General features: G+C 38.5%; 2 protein-coding genes across 2 annotated transcripts in view; both read right to left on the reverse strand.

Annotated features, from left to right (window-relative positions):
• The window catches only part of LOC105380871 (proteoglycan 4), a 47982-nt gene that overhangs the window by 7476 nt on the left and 20926 nt on the right, over positions 1–19580 (reverse strand). Inside the window, exons 3-7 of the mRNA XM_048622149.1 lie at positions 4820–4876; positions 3001–3131; positions 2197–2421; positions 1498–1631; positions 778–933 (exon numbers count right to left, since the gene is read on the reverse strand). Of these exons, the coding sequence (XP_048478106.1) occupies positions 778–933; positions 1498–1631; positions 2197–2421; positions 3001–3131; positions 4820–4862 (689 nt within the window). The 5' untranslated portion in view covers positions 4863–4876. The remainder of the gene's footprint in view (positions 1–777; positions 934–1497; positions 1632–2196; positions 2422–3000; positions 3132–4819; positions 4877–19580) is intronic.
• LOC125488763 lies at positions 15467–18957 on the reverse strand. The gene is made up of 2 exons (XM_048622213.1): positions 18914–18957; positions 15467–16266 (listed from the first exon to the last, which is right to left on the reverse strand). Exons 1-2 carry the CDS (start codon positions 18955–18957, stop codon positions 15705–15707), a joined length of 606 nt encoding a protein of 201 aa, XP_048478170.1. The 3' UTR covers positions 15467–15704.

The raw sequence follows: 19580 nt of genomic DNA on the forward strand, positions 1-19580 counted from the left end.
GTGGCATACCTACCCACTTACTAAAGTGTATGCATAATAAACCAGTGCAAATGACAAATAAATAAAACAGATTTGTCTTCAAGCTGAAAATGCCCAGTATATACTATGAAAAGGACAAAACCATCATCATCAGCACCTGTGCCACACATATGTGGCTGAAAAAGAATCAGTCTCCTGTTCCACTTCAACACTCAACCTGTCTGAATTTAAATTGAGCAAGCAACATCCTAACTGGTACATAGTACACCTCCAGTATGTATATAACACAAAGACAACCACAAAACAATAGTTACATAGTTTCAACTCATTGCTAAGGTATATCAGAAAATATTGAGGATTATTTAGTCTATGATTATAGGCACCCACAAGTACACAGAGGAATATCACATACTAAAAATAATTATGTAGGTACAATACACAGATGTAAAACAGCCCAATGCTCCTGCATGGAAATAGTGTGGGCATGTTAATTAATTCAAGAACAGCATCACATACGTAGATAGTAGGTACATATCTAGATACAAAAAGGTTCAACAATGCAAGACCAAATATAATATTAATATTTATGTATATTGATATAAGTAGGTGAAATAGCACTAAGCAAACAAAACCTGTAGGTATTATAGTTTATGTTATATAAATACTAGTCTCAGTAACAAACACACAGTCATTACCACACAGACAGACAGAACTAAAAAAAACACACACATCGATAACGAACACACGAGTGGCAGCTGTAAATTATAATTTGCTTCAATGTCGTTTCCTCAAACTCACCGTTCAACATAATCATAATAATCCTCGTCATCGTAATAATCATATCTCGAAGGGCGGCGCCTGGCTGGGCGGCGGGTGGCTGGGGCGGCCGTGGTGGTGGTCGTGGGCGGCGGCGGCGTCGGCGCGGCTGTGGTTGCTTTGTAGAGGGCGTCGTTTCTGGAAGTTAGGTGCGGGATGGTTAAGTTATTTGTCAATTTATGTACGTACTTACAGTCACCTTGCCAATCTGAAATCGCCTATCAATTCATTGAAACATTGACGGTTCGTCAGTTTGACAAAGCACAGAAGTGTATAGCTACTTATGCAGCTGACCGTACCTAATAGTTTATTAGGTTTCAGCATGGTGTACTGTTAAACTTCCGCTCTTGACGAAAGCGAGACCGAGAGCGAAATATGCGTCGGATGATATCCAAATTTATATTTGAAGGGTATGTAGTAATAATAGTTCCGTCGTCAATCATAGTGCTTGTGTTGTAGGTATAGATATTGGGTGGACCCTAGACGAAAGCAAAAGCGAATTATATTTTTTTCCGACGTCATATTTTGGTCTCATTCGCTTTTGCCTAGGGTTGAATTTATTCCGAAACACGCTACTGTTAGATGATTTAGATTTTCATCGTAGGCTTAATTATCGTTAAAACCCAAGCCCACGTTTGACATTTAAATTCATCGATGCGCCTTGATACAAATAAAGAGTACTCTATCTATCTATCTACATACCTGTGGAAGTAGTTAGCGGAGTTCTTGCAGTCGACTTCAGAGACGAACTGGCAGATGAAGGTCTTCTGGTCGAACGCCGTGTAGTTGGCGCACAGGAAGTCGTGCCGGATGCCGTAGATGCAGTGGTGGTACACCTGGAAATGATATACAGGGTAGTTAAAAAGGTGTTAAAACAGTAATCCAAAAGGGGTGACGAGGTACAACGAAAGGACTCCAGACTAAAGTAGGTATATTTTCTTTCTTTCTTCTTCTTTCTTTCTTACTCAAGGGGTTATTACCCATTCTGATTGGAAAACTAGCAACACATAGAGCAGACTTGATCATTGTTGGGGTTGGGGGGAAGAGTGTCGGGAACCCTAAGTGAAGAGTGTCGGGCGGGAACCAATAGTGAAATTTCCTAATTCAGAGTCTAGGTTAAAATAAAGCTACACCATGACTAAGCTACTATCTGTTTACTTACATCGGGATCCGTTTCCAATTTACATAATTTCCAGAAAAACACAAATGAATCAAATTTAACATCTTTCCATTTTAACCAGCTGCCGCTTCACTATTTCGTTATAGAAGTAGATAAGCGAAGGTCACTATATCGCGATACGCCGTAAGTACGGCGCTGTGATTAGAGGGATAAAACTAGTTTATCGACGTCGATAACAGACTCGTGTCGCAGTCGCAAAAATAAAATGACCAACGCCTCACCTGACACTTATGAGCAATAGAAGCGTAGAACCCATCGTGCAGGCCATCACACTTGAAGTCTATGAACTCAAGCGCCGGCACCGTCGCATAGAACGGGTAGTCAGACAGGTTGAACCCGTTCAGCTCTCTTGGTAAGTTTGGGTCATAGATGTAATCCACTTGTGGTACGCCTGTGTATTTGGAGTTTGTGGCGTTGGTCTCGGCTTCTTCTGCCATGATGTCCGCCTGGAAAGTTAGGAGGGTGGGGTTAGAATAGATTTTTAGGTGTGTCTTTCATGTAGTCGTTGTTTGAGATTATAATTAGGTATTTAAGATTATAAATTATTATAATAACTTTTATTTGTACCTTGAAAGTTGAGTTGAAATTACGCCTGCCTCAAAAATCTTAGCAAAATGTCACAGATAGTAGGTATGAAACTTTAGTTTCTAACATTCACAACCACATACGAATATTCATAAAATATTAAATTTTTAGCATGGGATATCTTATAATCCACTGAAACAACAAGAGACCTTAGATCACCTTAGACAGCCGTATTTCAATGACAAAAAGTATATTTTTGTGAGTGCCCGGAAGGGGCGTTTTGTCCTACCGCTACCGCGACTGATGCATTTTAGGGCAGATTTTTCAATACAGATACCTAAGCATTGTTTAGATTAAAATAAAAAAAACATTTTGAAGCGACCGCATCAGAATTATTTCCCGGAAAACCATTGAAAAATCAGCCCTTAGTCTAAGACAGTTTGGTAACTTTAGATTTTAGTTAGAATCACCGATTAAACCCAGTCCATTTAAATAGTTACCATTTCCCCGCCCTCCGCGTCCAGTCCCTCTGGGGCGGCTGTACTTGTGGTGGTGCTCGTGCTGGGCTTGAAGATCAGCGAGGTGGCTCTCACGGCAGACGAGACCGGGAGCTCTGCCGCCAGCAGGACGCCTGGAAAAGAGAGGGTTGAGGGTTTAATATAATTTTAATTGACGACATCTGGCATAAGTATTCGATCCCACACTAACTACGTATCTGTGTAGACATATCAGGTGACGGATATTGTTACCCATATAAATCACTTGGGGGATCTCGTATCGTCCCCCTAACAATTCCGCCTAGTAAGGCTGTTTTAACACCATGCGGATTTCATCACGCACGCGGGATGAACGCGTGTGGGGCAATCCCGCGTGCGTGATCTAATCCGCATGCTGTTAAAAACAGCCTATTTGCTTACTTACGTACCTATTTTACATAATAACATAGATCTCGGTCTGCTAGTATGATATGTATAAAAGTTTTGATATGCATAAAATGAATCGATTAATATTCAAACCTAGTATAACAAAATGTCAAGGAAAATACGAAAAAGTCCACAAATTCTGAGATAATCATAAAATCACAAGGACTTTTGCGAAATGTTCTTAATCACTTATGTAGATTGCCACTGGGTCTTACCAAAATCAGTGTTTTTGACCTTTCGGTTTTTCCTTAATTTTGCCTTATGTTATAGGTTTTAATTTTCAGGATGGCACTGGATTTGTATTCAAACTACCTACTTACCTATATGACTTTTGTGCTAAAGGTCGCAGGTTTATCCCAAACCGGAGCATGGAGATTATAACAATAAAGATAAGCGTCCACCTATCTCAAGCTCACATGCTGCTCAAGCACATCCACATAAACGCCACTGCTACACACATCACACACAACACGTCCCCGGATTTATAACAGATGTAGCTGGTCCCTTCATCATCAGGGATCGCTATTTTAAAAACTAAATACTTTTAGGCGCAGGCGACCGTACGTATCGAACGCATTGCATTCAGTATTATTTGTATAGAAATTCACGCAAGTGCTCCGCTTCATCAGCATTGCCGACGCCGCCGTTTCTCTATAAATTGATAAAAATCCGTTTGGTCCGATACGTACGATAGGTGGACTCTTACCTTAACTCTCCTGTGTTTACGCATTAGGTTGCGTTTATTATAATATTTAATATTATAAGTATATTTTTTTAAGTATGGATGTTTCTATTTTTTCATGGGAACACGGCTAGGCATGTATAGTATAATGTTTGTAAGCTGACACCCGGGATAATAACGCATCTAAAACCTTTTAAGGCGTATCAAAGCTCACAGGGAAAGCTAATTCATCATCAAAACCCATCACGTCCCCACTGCTGGGACACGGGTCTCCTTCCAATGAAGGAAGGGTTTAGGCCTAGTCCACCACGCTGGCCTAGTGCGGGTTGGTGGACCCCAACACAATCAAGCTTGTTCTGAGAGAGTTGTAGGGTAAGTGGGCAACCCGACTGTCACATGTTTTCAAGCTGCCCAATTATCGATACAACAATATTAATTTATATCATCCTAACTAATATTATAAATGCGAAAGTAACTGTGTCTGTCTGTCTGTCTGTCTGTTACTCTTTCACGCCAAAACTACTGAACGGATTTAAATGAAATTTGGTATACATACGGTCTAGACCTTGGGAAAGAACATAGGCTACTTTTTATCCCGGAATTCCCACGGGAAAACTTTTTAAGGCGAAGCGAAGCGCGCGGGGACAGCTAGTGACTGATAAATGATTATAACTATACTAATGAATATAATTAATATAAGATAGCAAAACTTACAAAACAAACTGATCCCCAGCCATCTGTGCCGTGCTCGAGTCATTGTGCCAGTTTAACCTGAAACAACGAAATTAACAATTATTGGATATTATTCTGATAATGATATACAGGATGTTGCAAAAAGGGTATACTAAGCCGAAACCTGCATGTGTAGTCAGTCTTCAGTTTCGGTCTTAGATATACCATGCTGCACATGTAGGTTTCGGCTTAGTATACCCTTTTTGCAACACCTTGTAGATACTTAGTTAAACAACCATCATCATCACATAAAAAAATCAATGCTTATAACTAACGTCATCATCATCAGTCAATAATCATCTACTGCTGGACATAGGCATCTCCCAAGGAGCGCCTAGGTCTTCGGCCTTCCACATCCAGCCTCTACCGGCTACCCGCCTAAGGACCTCGGTCCAGCGGGCAGGAGGGCGTCCCACGCTGCGTTTGTCTGTTCGTGGTCTCCACTAGAGAACTCGTCTACCCCGTCTTAAAAGTGACGGTGAAAAATATTAACTGCCAGTTTTTAATATATCTATTTTGACGGAATGCAACTTTTTATGTGTCAAAGTTGTATGATAGTAACTGTCAGCTATCGATATTTTATTATTGAAACTGGCAGTAATACATAAGGACTAAGGTTACGGTGAAAGGATATAATATTATCATATATTGTATCGTCTATATTGTGCATTTTCTTTTGTAATTTCTGTTTGTGTGCAAAATAAAGAAAAGATCTATCTATATATCAGGCCATCAGGGTATCGCAGATAATAATAATTATAACTACTCTACAAATATGTGTGGGGGACATCTCACACACGGCCATCCGACCCCAAGCTAGACAGAGCCTGTGTTATGGGTATCGGACAGCTGATATATCTACACAAACACATAGATAGATACATATTAAATATAAATATCAACAACCAAGACCCGAGTACAAATATCTGTCTTTAAACAAATATCTGCCCCAGCCGGGAATCGAACCCGGGACTTTTGGCATAGCAGTCAGGGCCACTAACCACTACGCCATTCGACCGTCAAATATACAAATATACATTACGTATAACTATTTTTTATTACGGTTTATCAATACCATTCATTAATTAAATAAGTACCTTTAGTTTATACAGACATCGGAAACAACAAAATTCGCCATAACAAATTGAGATTTCACATCTTTAATTCGAAGATTGCAGAGGCAAATTACATTAGATGCAGCTAGGAGCTGACTCTGACAATCTTAGATTACCAATACGTGAACAAGATGGTGAGGCACATACGAAAATAAGGTACAAAACTGACCGCATTTTGTCTACACACACACACACACACACTCACGCCTTGTACTAATGTACTCCCTTGCGGGGTAGGCAGAGATGCATTGCTGCACCCACTTTTCGCCAGAGTGTTACGTTAGTCCCAATGTAATAGGGGGCGGGCCTATTGCCATTTTACGGGCACATCCAAGACCCGGGAACAAATATCTGTGTTCAAACAAATATCTGCCCCAGCCGGGAATCGAACCCGGGACCTTCGGCTCAGTAGTCGGGTCACTAACCACTACGCCATTCGGTCGTCATTTTGTTTACTACTCGTACCAAACAGTTTTCAGTTCAACCCAATGACAACCATTGAAAGAATAAGGCAAATGAAAATCAAACAAATCTTCTAACCCCACAAATCCTAACTAATATTATAAATGCGATAGTAACTTTGTCTGTCTGTTACTCTTTCACGCCAATAGTACAGAACGGATTTGAATGAAATTTGGTATACATTATGGTCTAGACCCTGAGAAAGAACATAGGTTACTTTTTATCCCGGAATTCCCACGGGAAAACGTTTTAAGGCGAAGCGAAGCTCGCGGGTACAGGTAGTTTAAAAATAAGAGCACAGTGGTAGAAGTGGGGTGTTCTATTCTATTCTCTGTGGGGGTGTAAGTACCTGCACCTGGCTCTCTCGAGTGGAACCTTTGTGCATATCCACAAGGTCTAAACTGCCTTCCTAAGCTTGGACCATTTCCCACCATGCTGGTCCACTGCGGGTTGGTGGGTTCACATATCTAGATGTGCTAAATCTAGATATGCAGGTTTCCTCACGATGTTTTCCTTCACCGTAAGAGCGATAATATACATTGTACTTAAGTTAAAAGAACTCATTGGTACATGTCAGCGCCGGGAATCGAACCCGCATCTCTTGCGTGAGAAGCGGGCGCTTACCCGACTGAGCTACCACCGCACCGATGTTGCATATTATTTATCTAAGCTAACAATATACCAAGTAAATAAATGTAAAATATGTGTGTGTGCGTGTGTATTTCGGAACTAAAACTTAACAATGATAGGAAACAAAATTTTACTATCGTACAATCTCACTATTGTCTGCGTTTCAGCTAAAAGTTGCGTGTACGATGTAGGGATGGGATAGGTTTGTTGATATCGATAAAACGGTAATTATCAAACATTTCACTGAATGAATACGAAAAAATTGAAGGAACATTTTTTCTTTAGTATTAAATTTAATTACACAAACAACAAGTTTTTGTTATGAAAAAAAACATGTAGTAAAATAAAGCAAAGTTAACTTTTTTAATTAATTTTTATTTTTATTATTTTTTAATTTTTAATATTGTCTCATGTCAACTTAATGGCAATACATTTGCATACGACATAGCTGATTTAAAGACATAAAATTCGATAGATTTTTCGAAACATATTTTTTTTGTTACTTAAATCAATCTTTATCGATAACATTATGTCCCATCACTACACTAGAGAACAAAGCAAGGTCTATCACCATAAAACCTCGTATTGAGGCAAATCACAACACTATTCCAAGAACTACTAGTTATTAACCCTTGACTATTTTTAAGTTGTTTAGTTTTCTGAGGAAATCTAATTCTTTTGTTACTGCATTATTTATATAGTTTACTAACCATTCTATCTTTAGTGCCAATTTCTCTATAGTCTGTTATCTAACCGACCAGGGATTGGTTATCAATTATGCGTCATCTTATAAAAATTCTCGACAGATGTTGTGTCAAAAGTCAACCACTAATACCTGGTTATGCTCTAACCGACTATGGAGAAATTGGCACTAAAACGTCTTTATTTATTACCCAAAAATTTCTTTATAGGCTTGTGTTTTGTTTTTGTGTGTCTGAAATAAAAACATGTTCTTTCTATCTTTCTTAAATTTATGCATGCAACTGTCAGCACTTTATAACTAAACCAAGAACTTCCCACTCTATGAGTCATGTGATAATATTATTGCTCCGCTAAAATATTAAAATTTATACTTAATAAACATTTTTATGAACGTGTTTGTTGCATCATTCTAATCATAGAAATGTTAATTTATTATATCCATGTTGCATTTCCTCAGTCCTCATTTTGAAGCTATAAAACTTATCGATAAGGCATATAAATAAATAAATAGATCCGCCTATGTAAATTAGTATAGTATGCATAGGTACATAAACCACATTAAATCATACATAGGAAGTAAGTAACTTAAACTACATTCATTCATACTTGGTATAAAAGGTAAACAATCTTACTGCGTCTTTTCATTTCATCATCATCAGCCAATCATCCACTGCTGGACATAGGCCTCTCCAAAGGAGCCACAACACTCGGTCCTCGGCCTTCCTCATCCAACCACTACCCGCCACCCGCCTAAGGTCGTCAGTCCAGTGGGCAGGAGGGCGTCACACGCTGCGTTTACCTGTTCTGTTCGTGGTCTCCACTCCATAACACGTTGACCCCATCGGTCATCGGTTTTCGACAGATACCTATGACCAGCCCACTGCCACTTCAGCTTGCATATTTTGACAGCTTTTTATTTGTTTTTATTTAAAAACGAAAATTTAAAAATAACATAAAAACCGATGAAAATATTACTTATTAATTTCGCAATGAAACGATTTACATAAGCTGTAATTTATTTATTTAAAATTTTGATTAAAAAGATACACAATGTATGTTTACCATTTATGGAAGTATGAATGAATGGAGTATACTTACATATAGGGTGTTTAAAAACGGGTATACTAAGCGGAAAGATAGATAGAGTACTCTTTATTTGTAAACCAAGAAATAATTAACAATTTTACATAGACACTTAACTAGGGTACCAAAGGCAGTCTTATCGCTTATAAGCGATAAATGTGTTTAACTAAAAGATTGCCATTCTGAAAAAGTTTAGGTTTTCGTGCTACGTTTTATATTTTTGGGAGCATTTAAATAATTCATACCTGTCTATCCTGTATACAAATAAATTCCGACAGTAGGTCATTCACCTTAAATTTCCCTGGAATTACTTTGAACTCTGTGCCCTTTGGATAGAGCGTTAATTTAATTGGTGCAATTTTCAAATATAGTTCAAAGTACTAGTTTATACTATACATACTTGTGTTAAGGCATGAAATGGATTGTTTGTTCCGAAGTCAAGTATGGCCGGCTAAGATTGTACATCGTCCTTGAAAATTTAACAGTTACTTTTAATATATATATATATATTTATGCAATAAGGAAGGTATATGTACGTGTGACGGTGTGAGTTGGGCAAATTTAGGTCTTGAATGTACCGTTTTATTTAAATTAAAAGAACAAATTGTAACTGTAAAAAATATCGATGGCTACAAAGAATTTTAAAATTGAAGCAATGACTTATGCAGTTTTGATCACTTACCAAATAATAAAGCCGCTTATTGAACTAAGTAATATTCTGACGCGACGTTAAAAAGGCGTCATTAAGTTATTTTTTTTCCGTTTAAGAGTAACTTGGTGATTTTCTCTATTTAACTTAATCATTGCCCGTGAGTGTATTAGGTACCGCACTTGTCTCATCAACTTAAATCTACGCATTCAGTGAAGGCCTCATCTATACATGTTAGAAACATTACGAGTAGTTTCCGACCAGTCACTCACCTCGACCATCGATCAGCTGTTCTCAGTTCTTATAAACTAATCATAGATGTCGCCACATCCCACCACAGACTATAACGCGAATGCACGGTCTAGTGCATATACTTTCACTCGATCTCGGCTCTACATCTTTCGACATTACTTATTGTTAAGTATATTATTGTTCATTATATCATTCGGGCAGCTTAGAAACATCTGACAGTCGGGTTATCCACCCGACAACTCTCTTAGCACAAGCTTGCTTGTGTTGGGGTCCATCAACAAGCAACCCGGCGTAAAAACGGCGAATTTAAATTCAAAATATTTATTTGTTTTTGGCGATACGATGATCTATCACGTGAGTACGCATGTACAGCAAAAAGCGAGCGCTTGCGAGTCACCTCTGACTATACCCTTTCGAGAATTACAGTCATAATTATGGCATATTTATGTATGAACTATGTATATTTCACTCATGATCAATGAAAAAGATCCACTCACAAAGTGCCGACACCTACTTATAGGCCCTATTTTTTAAAATTATAATTAAATCTTGGGCCTATGGGCCTCCCAAGGCTTTAGAGTCTGTTTTTTATCTCGGATACTAAATGGACAGATTCTGAACGGTTCATCAACAGTTGATTGAGTGACGTATCGTTCTATTGGCGGGACAATCGACTGTGGATGAACCGTTCAGAACCTGTCAATTTAGTATCTGAGATCAAAAAACAGACTTTAGGTTTTGGGTTAGATAAGGTCGTAGATCCAGCAAAGGCTTAAGTTAATCTAAGAAACTAATTATTTTAAATTCTCATCCAGGTGGCTGCTATGACCTAAGCCAAAGATTATGTGACTTTAATTATTTCTCTCGTACAACCTGTAGTCAAGAGTGTCATTTTATAAGTTCCTTTATAATTTAGCTAATGTTACTCAATTAGAGATAAGTATGATAAATGTATGTTTGGCATTCTAGGCTATGCATTTGAGGGCCCAAGGCTTATGTATACATACATATTTGCACCGTCTATAAATGGTTGGCTAGACAGAGGTTTTGAATTAAACGTAGGTATTCATGTGGCATTTGGCAGCATCTTGACAGCGTTTAGCATAATATGCTTAAATATGTGTTGTATGGTGTAGCAGGTATATGGTGTTGTAAGGCCCACTGTCTAACCTTTACTTTTAAACTAGCTTGAATAAATGCAGTATATGTAGGTTGTCTGCCAAAAAGTCTGGTGTGGTTTTACCAAAAAGTTTTAACACATGCTTGCACCTCCTACGCAACACGTAACGAAGCTGCCAAAGTACAGTTACGCAACACGGGTCGAGCGACGTGACTTGTATACTTGTTGAGACCTACTTTTAGCAGTCTGGGTAGTGTCGAGGCGGTCTTACAATATAATACTTACTATGTGCATTGATTGTTTATTGATAAAACATAATTACAATATACAATTCAATATAAATTTATTGAAAAATACACAACATACATACGATATTACGATATATTTGCACCAAAAGGACAATACCAAAAATTACTAATAAACTAAAAACAAAACAGTACAAAATGGTGGCTTTATTGCTTAAAGCAATCTTTGAATGGATCTCTGTCATGAATATGAACATAAATTATTGTTTTAAGGTAGCTGTGGTGCTTCAGACAAAGAGGTGGCTTTCCTTAATCAAGCGCGCAAGAGTTAACATATTAAACTTTGAGATTTCCTTAAGAAAATATGTCCAATTTTGAGAAGTTGCCCAACAAACGTATAACACAACAATAACAGACAATTAAACTGCAATACCAGTTATACAACAAAGATGATACCCGATCGGCCTCAAGGTATAATAAGCCTACATATTATGCAATGTGTTACAATAATATTTTGAACCCATCCAAAGTTGTACAGCCTCAGGGTCGGTATACTCTTGAAATCTAGACGACTCATTATCGATAAAGAAATATGTTTTTTTGAACGTACACTCACGAGCAACAACAAAGTTCCACTTACAAAATATCGACCACCAATTTTTTTTTAAACATTTCATTTAAAATTAGAACACAATAAATTTACGTTTTTGGTTCGTAATTTTCGATGCGTTTTTAATTGTACCTCAATATTGTAAATAGACGGCATCGTTCAGCTAGCTAAATGTACTTACTTCCATGTTGCAGACGGCGGTTTTTTCCGTTTAGGAGTAATTTAGTGGTATGTATGCATATGCACTCACGACTGTAATCCCCAAAGGGGTAGTCAGAGGTGGCTCACAAGCGAGCCACACACTTTTCGCAGCACATTTGTAGTCACGTGATAGGTTGCGAACCATATCGCCGTTTTGGGATAAGTACATTGCACTTAGTATACACATCTAAAATCTAAATGTGCAGGTTTCCTCACGATGTTTTCCATCACCCTAAGAGCACGTGGTATTATTGTACTTAAACTCCTTAATTGAAAACACAATTTTAGTGGTATATCACTGGAACTTTTTTTATTGCTTGTGAGTGTGTAACAAAACGATCTCAAGAGTAAACTGCAAAGGTAAATAGGCCTGTGACCGGTCAGTCATGTCTTGTAATGTCATACTTTTTTTTGTTAAGTTACCGTACACTGTACGGCCTTTAAGTATGTAAATTGGGGGTATTATTGACAAAAGTCTCGTATGTAACCCCGACGAAACAGAGCAGTGTTTTAAGTTTACTGTGTCTGTGTGTGTAAACCTTTTGACTTTTTACTTTGACTTTTTGACTTTTGACTTTGACTTTGTCGAATTATTCGAGTAACGAAATTGCAATGTCATGGTCATCAAAAACAACCATACAAATATATAGTTTAATAACATTAAACGGCCGTTACTATGCAAGCCTCATAACATAACGAATAGGCCATCCGTACTCGTTACCTCATTATTAAAGGCTCCTTGTCCATACATGGGTAATTGGGTTAGGAGACACCTACTGACCTTAGTTTACGATTGATTTAGTATAGTCAGTAACATTTTCATCATTTAGTTTAATAGTTTGATAGTATGGTCAGCGAAAATAAGGTACTTAATAATAAATAGGTAATCATTCTTGTATTAGTCAAGCGAAAAGTGGGTGACGCTTGCAAGTCAAATTGCGATGATTTACTAAATATATTGTTTACCTTAACTATTTTTTTCTAAGTGTAAACGTTTGTAGTGTGAACTAAATTAATATTAGTGTATCTTTTTATGGAACTCCAGGTCTATTTTTAATAATGTTTGTAAAATTATTAGTAAGTGACTATTTGTTTCCTGAATACAAGAAATAAAATAAATAAGTCACCTCTGACTACTTTTTCTGGGATTAGAGTCGAGGGCGTATGTAATGTGTTATCAGTTTTAAGTAATCGGCTCTCCAAGTCTTAAATACAAGAGATATTTGTATAAATATATTTCATCAAAGGTTAGTAAATACACAAATCTAAGAGGTGGGTACATACTTAGGTATTATCCTTACACAATCTACAGGAGGTGTCGTTTAATTTCATCACGTTCTGAGTTTGCATCTCGTCACCATTAGTTGAACATATTGCATACAGTAATGGATCTTCTAAGTTTGATCGAGACCGGGGCCTTACCGCTAAAACTTTAGTTTTTGTGTCAACTGATGTTTAGCACTGCAAAATGCCTTACAAATCTGCTTTACAAGTACCCTAAATATCCGTTAAACGTTGCTTAACTTGTGTGTAGATACACAGTGGGAAGTGCAAAAAATATATTTTCAGGAAGGAAGGCCCAGCCAATCTGAATTTTGGCGCTTTTTATATGTTTTTAATATAATATCAAAACGAACTGTCTTTTACGTACCGCGTTGATGTCTTTTGTATAGAAAAATATCATCAGGGTTTTTTATGACACCGAATAAAAATCTGCTTTGTAGCATAGAGTTTTTGACAGATTTGGATTAAAATTCTTGCTTATTGAGTTCTTAAACACAAAGACTGGGGGTTTTCATGCCATGCGAGCATGTGCATTTGAAGAAGCTTTTGGGTAAGTCATATTCCATAATAGCCTCATAAAGTATGGACAAGGCGTTTATCTGGGGGCACGGCAGTGCCCCCACCAAGTCAAGCAAAAAAGCGGCACGGCCGTACCATCCTTTTCTCGAAGCAATTCAGGCCATTTTCGACCCCCTGTAACTTCGTTGTGGATAAAACTAGAAGACTGAATTTTCACTAACCATGCAGGCATTGTAAAGACACGGTATATTTCAAATTTCATTAAATTTGAAACAGTAGTTTTAGAATTATAACGGGTCAAAGTTTCTTAATTTTGTCACTGACTGAAAAAGTTGTGAGATCCATGTAATACCAAGTCTTATCCACGCACGCATCTCAATCTTAAAAATCTTTAATGTTTTATATAAATATATTGACTTGGTCATCGCACTTAATAATTTAATTACTTAACACGTTTCCATGCGATTTAAGATTGAGATGCGTGCGTGGATAAGACTTGGTATAACATGGATCTCACAACTTTTTACCGTAGAACAACTGAGTTACGAGACTTGGTTTTTTTACAAGTATTGTTTTTGATGAGATTTAGTTATCAGGGGCCAAAATGTGAGTAGGTTATTATAACATAACTTGACATTTATATTATTCTAATATAACGTATTGGCTGCAATAACTTTACTCTCCACAGTCAAACACGATTGAGCCTTGAAGCTGTTGCAATCAGCACACAACATAATCATATTGACAGTTCGTAAGCTGCACGGCTGAATAATTATATGTATTCACGAATTTTATATCCTTAAGTGTTTATGCCAATTCCATATTATGCAATTGAAGTTACAATGTTACCGGCCCCATTGAAGTTAAATAAATACAAAAGATAGAAACAAATTCACACACTGAAAACCAGAAGAAATCCAGGAAACGAGAAATACAAGACAAAGAGTAAATTAAAAGTCTAACCGTCAAGCCCCCCTCTCAACTCTTGAAAGGCAATGTATTTCGTCTGTCTTGCGTTGTCAATATAAAAAAAAATCATAACTTCTCTTCAAAATCGATTTTACAAAAAGTAAAAATACATAAATGTTCATCCAGATAAAGCCTTTTTTTAGAACCTAACACTAAGAACCAAGTACCCAGAATGAAGAATTTATTTTAGATTTTGGCCGTAAAATACTTTTCTGGCGTTTTTGTAAAATAACTTCTTAATTGTATGCATTATATTCTTGTTTCTAAGTTCTTAAAATAGGCATTACCTTACCTAGCTGATAATATAAGTAAAAACGCTTTTGAAGAGAAGTTATTATTTTTTTAATATTGACAACGCAAGACAGACGAAATACATTGCCTTTCAAGAGTAGGGGGGCTGGGTTTTATACATATTCGAGTTCGAAATAAAAGTTGCCTGTAGCTAAGGAATACTGTTTAATAATAGTCAAATAGATATTTTATGAAATCGCATCTTTAATTTTTTAATCCTCGACGGAAAAAGAGATTTGTTATATATGTTTATAACGTGTCTGTGTAAATGTGTGTATCTGTCTGTCGTTACCTATATGTGGATGATTAAGGGCTACACTCACGAGAAATAAAAAAAAGATCCAGTGACAAGTGTTGGGAACAGGTACTTAATCCTGGTCCCGTGGTAGGCTCGTTCCAGACTCCTCGCTCCTGGTCTCCTGCTCCAGCGATAGTATGTCCTGCCTGCCTATAGTAAGGTTTACGGCTTGTACTCAGAATGATGGATTTATTATTCGTTAATTTTTAAATGTTTATTTGCTGGTGTCACAAAGGCAAGTGAATTACAATAATGATTATACAAACTAATACAATAAAATAGATGGCGCTGTGAAACAAACTAGATGATATAACGACGGTCTAAGACGACAAAGCATCTGTGGTGCGCGTGCGCCTCCTGTAGTTCTCGCCACATCCGTTAGATGGCGTGAAAGCGTGAACATCCCGCCGGCCTTGGAAGCATCAGCTTTCTATCAGTCAGCCATGTCTCGGAGTCACGGTTGAGGTCGTCGAGTCTGCGCCACCGCTGGTGTCTTCATCAGCTTGCATCGGAAGTGGACAGATCTTGGCGAACGTCCTCTGAATGATCCCGCGCGCCGTCCGTATGTCGGCTACGCGAGAGACGCCGTCCTTGCCTGGGTAGGTCCGCACTATTCGCCCCAGCCGCCATCTCAGGGGAGGGGTATTGTCCTCCTTGATCAGTACCATCATGTCGATCTGCAGGTCCTGTTCCCTCGTCTTCCATTTGCTGCGGATCTGAAGCTCTGAGACGTACTCCTTGCTCCAGCGTCTCCAGAAATGCTGTCGCATCTGCTCGACTCGGTCGTAGCGTAGCAGGCGGTGAGGGGCAGCGCCCGTCAGGTCAGCGCTGGCAGGTGCGGTCAGAGGCCTTCCTATGAGGAAATGGGCTGGGGTAAGGGGGAGAAGGTCATTAGGATCAGCGGACAGTGGGGATAGTGGACGACTATTTAATGCTGCTTCTATTAATGACAATACTGTCGTAAATTCTTCGAAGGTCAACTTAGAATCACCGGTTATTCTACGAAGGTGATGCTTACACGATTTGACTCCTGATTCCCATAAACCCCCGCTATGAGGACTACGTGGGACAATGAATCTAAATTGAATTTGTTCATTGGCTGCAAAATCAATAATTTCTTGAGAATTATTTTTTATAGCTAAGGAAATCTCTTTTTCTACACCAGTAAAATTTCCCGCATTATCGGAAAAGATAGATTTTGGTTTACCTCTGCGACTATAGAACCTTTTCAGCGCTAAAATATAGTCTTTAGTTGAGAGACCACTGACTAACTCCAAGTGGATGGCACGAGTTACAAAGCACACGAACAAACAAATGTAACCTTTTACCAGAGACCCGCCGCGGCCCTTACGGTTTAATATTGATACTGGCCCTGCGTAATCAACACCACAGTACATAAACGGATAACCCGGGTGAAGACGTTCAGAAGGTAGGTCTCCCATGATGGGAGTCAGCGTGTTACCTTTCAGACGAGAGCATATGACGCATCGCCGCACCACCTGCCTCGCCAGGTTCCTACCCCCGAGCGGCCAGTAGCACTCACGCACGGTCGCTAGCAACAGCTGAGGCCCCGCATGAAGTAAACGTATATGTTCGTCTCTCACTAGCAGAAGCGTAAACCGATGTTTACTACACAATAATACTGGATGCTTTTTATTATAATCGAATTCAGTGGCATTCGACAATCTGCCGCCTACTCTAATTATCTTAAACTTATCCAAAAATACGTTAAGTCCCGTTATAGAACAACCTTTTTTATTTGAAATAGGTAAATTGTTTTCTAAGTTATGATATTCTTCCGGAAACATCTGTTTTTGAGCGATAATAATTAGCGCGCGTTCAGCCGCCGTTATCTCATCTACTGATAACGGGCCGGTCGTCTTTTGTCCGCGCTGCGGCCGAGTGTTGCTAATAAATCTAAGTACATATGCTACAACACGTTTCATTCGATTCAAAGTTGAATATCTTTCAAAGTCAAACACATTATCTACTGTACAAATTAATGACGTAGTTTGCGTTTTCAATTCTGGTAACTCAGGAAGCTCATTAGGCAAGTGTTGGCTGAAATTTAAATTATTTTCCTTTAAAAATAAGGGACCATGCCACCACCTACTAGACTGACTAAGCTCGCTTAGATTTAGACCTCTACTCAATAGGTCTGCGGGATTCTGTAGTCCATTCACATGTAACCAGGTCAGATCTCCAGTAAGCTCATTTATTTCATTCACCCTATTTTGTACGAATTGTTTCAATAAGTGCGGAGACATTCGCAACCAACCAATTACGATAGTAGAATCGGTCCAACAATAAATGCGGTCGAATTTCAACCTTAGAACGTTTACAATTTTATGACATAATCTCGCACCTACTAACGCCCCGCATAACTCTAATCGTGGTATACTCAAACCTTTTAAGGGAGCTACCTTACTTTTAGCGCAGAGTAGTTTCACCGTAACTTCGGATAGGTCATCGTAGCTTCTAATGTAAGCACAAGAGCCGTATGCATCTTGAGATGCATCGGAAAAAATATGCAGTTCCGTGTGTTGAGTGTGCTCACTCCTTACATAACGAGGAACTCTCAATTCTACTAAAGTACTCAACGTCTGTATGAAACTGTTCCAAGTTTTAACTATGCTATCTGGTACGGCATCTTCCCAATCTATCTTACATAGCCACAATTTCTGAATGAGAATTTTGGAAATAATTACTGCTGGCGCTAATAAACCTAATGGGTCATAAATCTGTGATATAATCGATAACATGACTCGTTTAGTCAACCTAGGTGCATTCTCAACCTTTGTTGTGAAGTGCAGTTCATCTGTCGTGTTTAGCCAACCTAACCCTAGCGTTTTACTTTGAGTATGTTCTCCCATAAACATTTCAGTTGAACTATTTTCTGAAAATTTTGAATTAAAAGTCCATTTTCTAAGTATGAATCCGGCAGCTTCTAATACTTGATAAGTTTTTTCGCAAATACTATGTAGCCGTTGATAATCATCACAACCGGTAATTAAATCGTCTACCAGAAAGTCTTCATTGATGACGCGAGCGATGACGTCATCACCGCATTCCGACGCTAACTGACGTAAACAGCGCATACTCAGATAGGCCGCTGAGGCCGTCCCATAAGTCACGGTGTTCAATTGATAGACTCCTAGGGGATCCTCCGGCGAGTCGCGCCAGACAATTAGTTGCAATGACCTTTGATCAGGTTGAATGAGAACCTGTCTATACATTTTCTCGATATCAGCACAAACGACGTATTTATACTGACGAAATCGCAATAATATAGAAAATATATCGTTTTGTAACGCTGGACCTGAATACTGAATGTCATTAAGCGATTTTGAGGATTTTGTGGGCACCGAGGCATTAAAAACTACACGTAAACGAGTTGTGGAGCTACTCTCTTTAAATACCCCGTGGTGCGATAAAGTATAGTTAGGTAATTCGGGTTTATCTATACCTATACGTGTCATGTGACCTAACGACTCATATTCATTCATGAAATCGCAGTACATTTGTTTATACTCGGGCGAACGTTGTAGTTTACGCTCGAGCGACATGAACCTGCTGCGCGCCGTGCTGTATGAGTCACCGAGCGCGTCAGCTGATTCTTTCAGGGGAATCCTAACGCAGAACCTACCTGTTTCGTCGCGAGTAGTCGTGGTACAAAATAACTCTTCGCATTTTAGCTCATCTGCGGTGAGCTTTTTTGTTATAGGGACTTCTTCAATTTCCCAAAACTTTCTCATTTGCAAATCTAACGAATCGTTATCTATCGTAGATGTAAAATGACAATGAACCTGTTGTTTATTCGATAGGTTCGTGTTGTCAATGCGGCCTGAAATAAACCAACCTAACTTAGAGTTTTGTAAGTAAGGTCCGCTTTGTAATCGAATTCTTTCTCCTTCTAACAGTTCCCAAAACCTATCCGGGCCTATAAGTAGGTCGATCTCTGACGGAATGTTAAAGGTGGGATCTGCGAGCTGTATATTCTCCGGCATACATAAACTATCTACATCTATACCTACACTGGGCAGATTAGAAGTTATACAAGGCAATACGAGACATTGCAACATTGTATTGTAACTACACGATTTAGATCTCATAGCTATTTCGCATAGTTGACTCGAGTTAGTGACATGTTGTCCTACACCCGAAATTCGAACAGTGGACTGTATTAGGGGAAGCTTTAACTTTTTACTTAATTTCTCCGTTATAAAACTATGCTGACTGCCACTATCAAGGAGCGCTCGGGCTAGATGATATTCGTTGTTGACATCAGCTACTTCTATTAACGCGGTGGACAA

The sequence above is a fragment of the Plutella xylostella genome, chromosome 2, assembly GCF_932276165.1.
Source record: "Plutella xylostella chromosome 2, ilPluXylo3.1, whole genome shotgun sequence".
NCBI classification, from domain to species: Eukaryota; Metazoa; Arthropoda; class Insecta; order Lepidoptera; family Plutellidae; genus Plutella; species Plutella xylostella.

What these genes read in the sequence shown, in the direction of transcription:
- LOC125488763 (XM_048622213.1), bottom strand. Translation starts at nt 18,957, where the DNA reads ATGCGAAGAGTTATTTTGTACCACGACTACTCGCGACGAAACAG. An exon ending in GACTACTCGCGACGAAACAG is followed by an intron (nt 16,267 to 18,913) that starts GTAGGTTCTGCG and finishes TCACCTTCGTAG; the next exon opens with AATAACCGGTGATTCTAAGT.